Source organism: Haliaeetus albicilla, chromosome 21 (assembly GCF_947461875.1).
Source record: "Haliaeetus albicilla chromosome 21, bHalAlb1.1, whole genome shotgun sequence".
NCBI classification, from domain to species: Eukaryota; Metazoa; Chordata; class Aves; order Accipitriformes; family Accipitridae; genus Haliaeetus; species Haliaeetus albicilla.
In genome coordinates this window covers 12,777,986-12,788,058 of record NC_091503.1, presented here as the reverse complement: position 1 = coordinate 12,788,058, position 10,073 = coordinate 12,777,986, and the positions used below count along the sequence as shown (strand labels likewise).

The 10,073-nt window shown below is 51.4% G+C and overlaps 1 protein-coding gene across 1 annotated transcript in view; it reads left to right on the top strand.

The window, feature by feature from the left end:
- Positions 1–7,610: 7,610 nt before the first annotated feature.
- The window catches only part of BCL2 (BCL2 apoptosis regulator), a 95,162-nt gene continuing 92,699 nt past the window's right edge, over positions 7,611–10,073 (top strand). The window contains exon 1 of the mRNA XM_069808962.1: positions 7,611–8,783. Within this exon, the coding sequence (XP_069665063.1) occupies positions 8,175–8,783 (609 nt within the window). The 5' untranslated portion in view covers positions 7,611–8,174. The remainder of the gene's footprint in view (positions 8,784–10,073) is intronic.

Here is a 10,073-nt window from a genome sequence, read left to right as displayed (position 1 = left end):
TAATCTTAGAATGTTGGAGAATTAGAAGTTTTGAAATGGAAGACAGCCATGTTGCAACTGGAGCTGCTGACTTTTCAGTAAAAGTAGCAGGCCAAAGCAGATTGCTCTTCATTCCTTTTTGTAATCAGATTTCAGCTACAAGGCTAAATTATCTGCTAGCTCCATTTTTTTTTTTTTTTTAAATTTTCTTTTTCTCCTGCCCAGCCAGTACCAGGCACACTTGAAGAGTAGGTGTGTGTTTGATTGTCTGTCAAAGCTGGTAGTAAAACCTCATGAAGTCATTTCCTTTCCTCTGTCACTGGGGGGGGGATTCTCACAAGAGCCAGGGACCTTTAAATGAGGTGTCTGTCTTGCCACACCTCCCATCCTCTTTCTCCTATTTCCTTTCTTTCAGCCTCGATGCACTAAATTGGTGAAAAAGAAGACTGTGCTAATCTTCTATTGTTGGTGGTCTGTGGTGGTGGGGAAATAATACTGTTAAGCTTTTAGACAGAAACTTGAGCTGAAGGAAGCGGAAAGTGCAAATACTTTTTTTTTTTTTAAACCCCAAAGATGCATATCTAATTTGATGGGGGTGGGGGGTGGGGGGAAGCATTTCATAAAGCTGATTGGGAAGGTTTGCTGTTTGGGGAAACCTTGATGAAGGAATATAATACCAAACCTCTTCTGTGGTAAAATTACCACCAAGCCAATCTGAAATTTTATTTTTCTAAGTTGAAAACAAGTTTGTTTTCAGCTTGGAGGGGAATCCCCATGTTAATTTTAGACCTTTCGAGTTCTATGAAGTTTGTTCTGTAGTAGTGCTGTTAGAGCAATGTAAACAAACACAAGGGGCAAAAGCAAAACATACACACGACTAACACTAAATGATGCTACCGAGCACTGACAATTAACTCATTTGGCCAAAATTAGGTCTTAAATCTGTAAAGATACCAGCTGTAAATAATGTATATAAAAATAAGTCTAAAAACAAATTTTAAATGTTATAGGTAACTTGCAACTGAGGGGAATATCCTTTTCAAAGCTAACAGGTACTTCAAAGAAAGTAGTTAAAATGAGGTGTGTTGGACTTTATGTCAAAGCATTTGCTCAAAAAATGCTTTGCCCCATTTTACCTTCAGAAATTTTAACAGGCTTAGTAAAAGTTTATGGATCAGAGATGACTGTTCCTATTTGTCCAGCAGACTCTTCTCATCTCCTATTCCTCCATGCTGAAACTGTCTCCTTTGCTATTCTGGTGTTTCAACTGGGAAGTTGGTCTCTGATTCCTTTTTCCATAGCAGAAAGAAGAAAGAAAGGGCATAGGCAGCATTGCCCAAGTCACAAGAATAAGTTGGTAGCTTGTGAAAGGTGGTAAGACAGCTCAGATACTGTAAGGACAAGACCCTATTGCCACATAGTGAAGTAGCGATGTCAAAAGGAAGGATTTCCTAAGCTGGATGCAGTTGTTTTGCCTCCTTCCAATCCAAACCATGGGGCCTCTGTATCTTGACAAGAAGTGGAGATGGTTGAGAGATGAGTACAGCAAAAGGGGTCTGAAAGTCAGGAGCTGTTTGCTATGTTGGACCCTAAGGGTATTATCTGAGTATCTTATCCAGCTGCCTTTCCTCATGAGCACAATTAAGCCCCATGAAATAAACCATAATTGCAGGTTGAGCACCCTTTAAGCGTTTTACAGTAGCATTCTCTGCTCTGCAAGCGCTTCCAGCCAAAAAGGATCCACTCCACACCTGTAGCATTTGCAATGCCGGCAGGATGAAAGGCAATCTCCCATTTCAGGAATGCACTCTGAAGAAGTTTGTTCAGGTTAACCTGCAGCTGTCCTGGTTAAAAATTAGGAAAAATATGCATCCAGGCTTCATGGGTTCTATTTCCCCTATACTTTTCACATGCAGAAAACTGTTTTTTAAAGCATTGTGTATGACAGATGCTACCTGCTGCCTGATAGCAATGTTGGGCAATACGTTGAGCAAAACAGATGAAACAGTCTTGGCAATAAATGGTGATGTGCAGTTGATAGCAGAGAATTAGGTGCACGCATGCAAGTCTCTACAAAAGCGTTGTTTTCAAGGCATTTTATGCAGCTTGGCAGAGATACCGTAGGTCCGTGGTCTCACGGACAGAAACAAACATGAAAGGTCTTGTGGTTGGTGGTTACTCTTAGTCAAGGCAAGTTAGAAAGCTCTTGCAAGCACAAAGGCACACAGAGCAAAATACGTGCTGGTGTGGAAAGGAGAAGCACTGAATGCCTTGAACAGAGGGAAGCACGGCCGTGGGTGGCACAGTCAAATGCCTCCCTGGACTTAGCACCAACAAGCATTTACAGTGCCACTGGCATTTACAGAGCTATTGGCTGTGTGAGGAGCAGCCTGCTAATTTGCATGCGTGCAAATTCCCCACCCGTGGGCACAATCTTAAGTGGACTTTCTCAGTAAAACCAGTATTTAAGCTGTGCTAGAACATCGTAAGGCAAAGCACCTCTTCAGTTGTCATAATTGTACTTACCTGAACCACTCTAAATACTACTTTTAGGTTACTCGGGGGTTTTGTTGCGGGGTTTTTTGTTGCTGTTTTGATTTGTTCTAGAATAGAAAATCTCTGCAGATATTCAGCAAAAAGTGTGGCAATGTCCTTGCTGACTTTTGAGTGCTGTCACACGGTGTAAATGTACACCCTGCTTGTTTCATGCCTGCTCAGGCAGGGCTTTAAACAATCGCTTGCTTCTCTCCAACCTGCCTGCTCGTGAGCCAAGGAAATCAAAGGGTGGGCAGGTCACCAGGAACCAGGATTGCTGTTGAAATGCTGTTGATGTTAATACAAAGGTACAGGGAAAAGGTGTCCACTTTCAGATAGTCGGGAAGTTCAGCATTGCCAGGCATTACAAACTTCTAGATTGTTTGTTAATAACACACCTACTGTACATCAGGCATCTGGGAAGCTATCAAAGAAACAGCAGGCTTTGCAGGACCTGGCCTGTTTGGTCAGTGGCCCAAGCATGGATAAGAAAGGCATCTCAAGAAAACAGTCTGTCCTTTACGCTGCCAGACCTGACTGATGCCCGCTATCAATGCTCCTGCCTCTCTAATTGTCAAGGAAAGCTTTTTCACATGAGCTTCTGTTTGTATTCCGAACAGAGATCCAATCCTTTATACAGCTAATTCTTCTTATTAGGCTGATAAAGTTTGGTGGGCCAGCTCACACAAAGGTAAATGTGTGTGTGAAGGATTTGCGGTATCGGATCTTGAGCAGTCAGCATGTTATTCTGCTACCTAAAAGCACCATAATGATTTCTTAGCTGACTTTATGCACTTATTCCATGTTCCTTGATAAATCCTGAGCCTCTCTTGCCAGTTTCTTCTGTCTGCCCCCCCCAAAAACATATTGCCCTTATTTTGAATGTCTTTTTAACTTGTTTTATCCTGCTGAGCTCAAAAAAACAAGCAAGGTAAAAAGCAGTACTGTGGCGCAAACTTGTGACACTTTAATAGATGCTCATCACCCGCTCAGGTAGCATTATAATTGGTTTTAAGGTGCCGCTCCCTTCAATTACAGCCATAAATGCAGGTCAGATGCAATGCATTTGACACATTAAGTTAAGAACAAGAAAGACTGTTTAAATGCACATAATTTTGTTTTGCTTTTTTACAGAGTCCCAATTTGTCATTCTTCAAGGCACGGTTTTTGTTTCCCATGACTCATCCCTGATACCCTTGCTTAAAGCAAACAGTTCCGAGGATTTTCCCTTGTGTTTTTAATTTTTTTTGGTACAGGCTCAGCTGTGTTTGGTATTAGCAAGCTTTCTTCTGAACCATGACCACTATTTTCCTATTAAACTTTTAAAGACGCTGGGATCTATCATTCCTATGGCGAAGTGCTGAATGTAGAGCTGGTGGGGAAAAAGCATCATTACTAAATCCATTCCAAACAGAGTATCTCAAAGTTTTGCTGTATCCGTTTCTATCACAAATCAGTTATGAATTCTGAAACTATTTTATTGTACGGATTATATGCCCTCAGTACACTCTGTTCGTTTAGTTGGTCTTACTTCCATTTCTGCATACAAGATACATTTAAAAACCCTAAGCAAATTCAGTGATATTTTCAATTGCTCCTTACAAAAGCCCATTGATTTTATATGCATCTTTGTTTTCTGCATCACTCCCACACTGATGTATCCTCTGGGCTTTAAAACCGATCCTGCTATGACATTGTTTTGCAGCTTACCCAGACAGTTTTTTCTGTGTTACTTAACATCTGTGTCTGATGTATTTTCAGTTGCGGGACCAACTACATTAGATTCAGTCACTAGCACAGGGACAGACTGAATCAGCAGCCTGGTCGGTTATGGCTGTTCTGATTTTCTGTATCACTCGCTCCATTTAAACCATTGCATGTTACGTGGAAATGTCAGGTTACTTTCTGTATTCAGAGACCTCTTCTTTCTCTTTTGGTGCAAGAATATAAAGGCAGTGATTTTACTCGGTTGACAGATCCCTCGTCTACATTTCTGCCATCCGAAGCAATCCCTCAGCTCATTGCAAACGCCTTACTTTCCGAAGTCTTTTATACAGACGGAGATGAGGCGTGTTTGCGCTCCGGCACGTAACCGTACCCCGAATTACACGCGTGCCCTGGTGGGCTACAGCCCTCAGCCCACGGCCACGGAGAGCATCGCCCGTCGTCTTTGGACCCCGTTTCACCTGCTGTCCTGCAACCTCTGTCCCTCTCGACCCCCGACAACGCAACCGACCCCAACCCGCCCCGTTTCAAACACCAGCAGGCGGGAGGGAATACGAGGCGGAGCGGGGGCTTACTCCCCGAATTCCCCAGGCGTGGGTGAGCCCCTGCCTCCCTCCAGCCTGCAGGGCCGGGCCGGGCCGGGCCGGGGGGGGGGGTCCCGGCTGCCGCGCCCGGGGCGAGCAGCGGCCGCTGGGTGGCAACAGCCGCCCGCCGGGGAAGGGCTGACGGCGGGGAACGGCACCGCCGGCCCCCGCACCGCTCCGCACCGCTCCGCACCGCTCCGCCCGGGGCCTCGGCCAGCCGCAGCATCCCTCCGTTCGGGGGCTGCGTCTGCTCGGCCCCCCCCGCCGGGGAGGAGAGAGGAGAGCTGCCGGCAGGGAGGTGGAAAATGCTGGCACTAAGTACGAGCGCCTTCCCCAGGAGCATTAAACATCCTGAACGCCTCTTTGGGTACCTGGAAAGGTGCTGGTGTTTGTACGCGCCGGAGACAAATTCCTCGGGACGGCCTCGAAACAACTCCCCGGATCAGCCGGGGCACCAGCGAGCTCCGTGGGCGCGTGGAGAATCCTCCCCGTTTGGATGCCAGGAGCTCCCCTTCTTCTGGATGGAGCGAAAGGTGGTCGCCCTTCCCCGCTCCAGCGCGTCTTCCTCAAGGAGGGGAGCTGACCCCGAAGATGGAGGCTTGGAGGGCAGCGCGCAGCCATTCCCTGCGTCCCCTTGTTAAAACAAACTCACCGGCGCAGCTTTATGTAGGCGGTTTATTGCTTTTAGGTTCGGCGTAGTTTATATATGAGATTATCATCCCAGTCACGCTCGTATTGCCAAAAATCGGCAGAATGTATCAAACATCTCTTTCGCCCTCTCATATTAAGCAGCGAAAGGTGCCCGGTCCCTCCTGCTCCCGTCTCACTTGGCTTCACCCGGGGCTGGCTCCCCGTTTCACTGGGGCTGTCCCAGCATCACTCGTCCTGCCCTGGGGCTGCTTCTCGGGGTAGGAGGGGGGGCAGAGCCATCACCGTTTCCCAGCGCTGTGGGTTTAACCTACTTGGAAGGTCAACTCTGCTTCTTTGGTCAAGCTCCAGATTAATCTAATCTCCCAACAGTTCGGTTCCCCCCTCTTCAAGTCTACAAGAAAACCTTCAGGCCGGGCGCAGGGGCAAATCCCAGTCCCGTTTCTGCAAAAAGTCCTAAACTCCAGCTCCCTGCCTGTCCCACGGGCACGCCTGAAAACCGGCCGGGCGGCCTGTGTGGAGCAGGTGTGCGGGACCCCGCACCGCCGGGGGGGGGACACGGCACCACCCGCCGAGGCGCGGCCCCGCACGGGCTCCGCGGCCGCGCAGGGGCCGCTGCCGGTGCAGACCCCGACCCACCCCGCCTGGAGCCCCTGCCCGCCTCCATCGGGCCACTTGTCTTTTTAAAAAAGGTGCTTCGGCTTTTTCTCCCCACTCCCCAATTTTTTTTTTTTTTATTTTTTTTTTTAAAAAACAAATCCACGCAGCTGCAGCAGCCTCACCCCTCCGGCGCGGGGCGGCAGAGGCGCGGAGCGGGGCGCTCCCCCGCAGCCAACCCTCCCCGCTCCCTGCCCGCCCGCCCGCTTCCTCCGCGGCGGCGGCGGCGGCGGGCGCGGTCCGCTCCGCCAGCACCACCCGCGGCCCCGGTGCCGCCCCTCCGCGCCGCTCCGCTCCGCGCCGCTCCGCCCCGCCGCCGGCCCCAGGCCCGCGCCGCGATGGAGGGCGGGCCCGGGCTGCGCGGGGCTGCTCGCCTCCCCCCGCCGCCTTTTTTTTTTTTTTTTTTTTTTTAGTATTCCCCCCCTCCCCTCCCCTCCCCATTTCCCCCTCCCCTCCCCATTTCCCCCTTTTCTTGAATGAAGCGTGAGGCGGAACTCTAGGAAACCACCGCGCCCGGCTGCGCCGCGCGGGGCCGGAGCCGGAGCCGGAGCCGGAGCCTCCCCCTCGGGCTCCGCTCCTCCCCGCCTCTCCCCGCCCCCGCCGCTCCGCTCCGCTCCCCGCCGCCGCCGGGAGAGCTCCCCGCCCGCCGCCGCCGCCGCCGCTGCTCGGAGCCGCCGCCCGGAGCCGCCGCCGCCGGCGGCAGCAGCAGCAGCAGCGCCCGGAGGAGCCGCCCGGAGCCGGCGGGGTGCGCGGGGCTGCGCGGGCGGGCGGGCGGGCGGGCAGCGGCCGCGGTCCCCATCGGCACCGGTCACACCGCACACACGCCCCGTCCGCGCCCCTCCTCGGCAGCGCCGGGGGCTCTTCCTCCTCCGATACAAAGCTGCTCGGGAAATGGCATTTCTCCCCGGAGCCACCGTCAAACGCAATTTGCCGTCTTTATTTTTATTTCTGCATTCATTTTTTTGACGCTCTTGCTCGTGAAACAGAATTAATTTCCTAAATGCGTATGGGGTTTTTTTAATTTTTTTTTTTTTTTTTTTTGGTGTGTGCGTGCGTGTGTGTGGAAGCACCGGGCTCCTGCGATCGGTGTCTGAATGAAACTACGTAAATGCATATGTCTGTACGTTGCACTGGAGGGAAAAACGGAGCACTTCTGCGAGAGCTTGGATTCAAATGTGGTTCATCTGGTCTCCAGGATTTTCCGTCTCTTTGGGGTTGTTCGCCTTCCCGGGCTGCGAGGCGGGATTTTCTGAGCTTTGACACATCTTTGGAGATGTCTGTTAAACAGGAGTCTGGGAAAAAACATTTGAAATCGTAGAGATACTTTTTTTTTTGTCCCTTTCCCACCCCCTTGGTGACTTGAAGCATCAAAGCGGCCAGAACTTAACGTTTCTGAAGACTTCTGATGTTTGGGTTTTGTTGTTGCTATTTTTTTTTTTAGAGGAAACTTGACAGAGGAACATATTTATAGTCCAAGTAAGTACTTTACAGAGGAAATTTAGTTTGTGTAACTTAACAAAAAAAAAAAAAAAAAAAAAGCAGTGGTGAGGTTCCTAGCTTAAAGTGCGTTGGATTAACGTTCATCCAAGGCTGTTTAGCAAGTCGTATTGAATTGCAGTTTTTACGGTGTGTGTTCGTCCGCTCCGTCGTGTCCGTGGTAGTTCAGCACCTAGGGGAAAATGCACCTGATTTTGAATCGGTATAATATTTTTTAAGATGTATTTCAACACCGAGGAGGAAATGGTCCTAACGTAAATTTATAATAAGTAATAAATGTGCACCTGGAAGTAAAGTATTTACAGCATTTTAATCCCTATTTATACCGTGCATCTCAAACCGAGGAGGAAACACTGAGAAGACAAAAGTACCTCCGAGACCCTGAGAACTCCCCCACACCACCATGAATGAAACCGTGCCCGATACAGTAACTGGATTATAATTTTTGGTGTTATTAATTTTATTATTATTGGCTGCTTTACTTTTTTGGGTTCATCCTGCTCCTCTTCTTCCTCTCTCCCTTCCTCTTGCTGCTTCCTCTTGGGAATTATGGCTCATCCGGGGAGAAGAGGCTACGATAACCGGGAGATAGTGCTGAAGTACATCCACTATAAACTCTCGCAGAGGGGATACGACTGGGCTGCCGCCGAGGACAGGGCACCCCTGCCTCCGGGTCTCTCTCCTCCTGCTGCTGCTGCTGCTGCGGTTGCCGCCGCCGCTGCTGCTGCTGCTGCTGCTGGGACTTCCTCTGATCACACTGGGCTGGTGTCTCCGCACCCCGAGCCCCCTGGCTCGGCTGCTGCTAGCCACGCGCCCCCGGCCGAGGGGCTGCCCCCCGCGCCCCAGGTCGTCCACCTCGCCCTGCGCCAGGCGGGCGACGAGTTCTCCCGCCGCTACCAGAGGGACTTCGCCCAAATGTCCGGCCAGCTGCACCTGACGCCCTTCACGGCCAGGGGCCGCTTCGTGGCGGTGGTGGAGGAGCTCTTCCGAGACGGCGTCAACTGGGGCAGGATCGTGGCCTTCTTCGAGTTCGGCGGCGTGATGTGCGTGGAGAGCGTCAACCGGGAGATGTCTCCCCTCGTAGACAGCATCGCCGCCTGGATGACCGAGTACCTGAACCGGCACCTGCACAACTGGATCCAGGACAACGGAGGCTGGGTACGTCCCCCCCATTGCTCCTTCCCTCTCCCGCCTCTGGCCCGCGGCCGGGGGGGCTCCGGGGTGGGCAGCACCCGGAGGGGGGGCGGATGCGTTCGCGTCACGGCGGGGGGTGAAACGTTTCTGCGCCGAAGCAGCGCGGGCCTTTTGCCGGCTGTCGAGTTCCACCCCGTCGCGGGGGTACGGTGGAGCGGTTTGGGATGGGGGCAGCAGCTACAGCTGGGGAGCGAAAAGGCCGAGCAAGGCACCTTCTCCATCAGCGCTCTCCGCTCTCCCACCCCCGTCCACCCTCGCCTGCCGGCAGCACCAGCCCTGGCCAAGGCAGCGGGCTGGGAAGGGGCAGCAGAGGTGCCCGGTGTGTGTGTGCGCGCACGGTGGTACGGGCGGGCAGGTGGACGTGGCGTGCGTGTGCGTCTGTGCACGACGAACACGGGATCCCGGTGGTACGGGCGGGCAGGTGGGCTGCGGTGCCAGCGTCTACAGCTGCGGCGGCGACGGGAGTCGGGGTTTATGGTATCGGACGTGTCTAGTGTGGAAAGTCTGCCTTTGTCTCAGGATGAAACAAAGGTGCGGGGAGCCGTGTCTGCGGGATTGTTCTGGAAAATGAGTGTTTGTCGTGATCCGATGGGTGACTGTGTTTCGGGGGTAGAGATCACCTCTGGCCAGGGTTGGCTTCAGCATCGTCCAGAAAGGAAAGAGTTCCACTCGTGGAAAAACGGACAGCTTTTACACTGGTAGTCAATCAAAAGCCTTTTCCTTTTTCTCTCGCTCTCTTTCCACAATACATAACTGCATTGAAATTGGAAGGGTATTTCTTTCCTTTTTTCCTGTATTAATTGACATACTGTAACAAAATGCGGTCCCAGCCGTTCTCCCGCAACCCAAACTTGTTGTATGTGTGAAGCTTATGGCATTAATGCGTTGGAGGAGTAAATGGCAAAAGTTATACTGAAGAAGAAGCTTTACGTATGGGCTGAGAGCTCCTCTAAGTCACCTAGAAATGGAGGTCAGCTGGGCGGACACTGGCAGTTTCAGGTCCAGTCCCCTGTGAAATACAGAGAGCTGACTCAATTACACAGCACACCTTTAAGAGGCGTGTGTGAAGGAATGTAAAATACAGTGTATGTTTCCCAGTTAACATGATTGGCAAGCCTGGTGTTTGTGAAGCATTGCGGTATGGAATTTTTAGCATTGGGTCTCTTGCTAAGTCAGTGTTAGGCTAAGTAACGTGCCACCCGCATTGACCGTCTCTTAAAAAATGAAGATGCTGCCTTCCCGCTGCTGAAACCG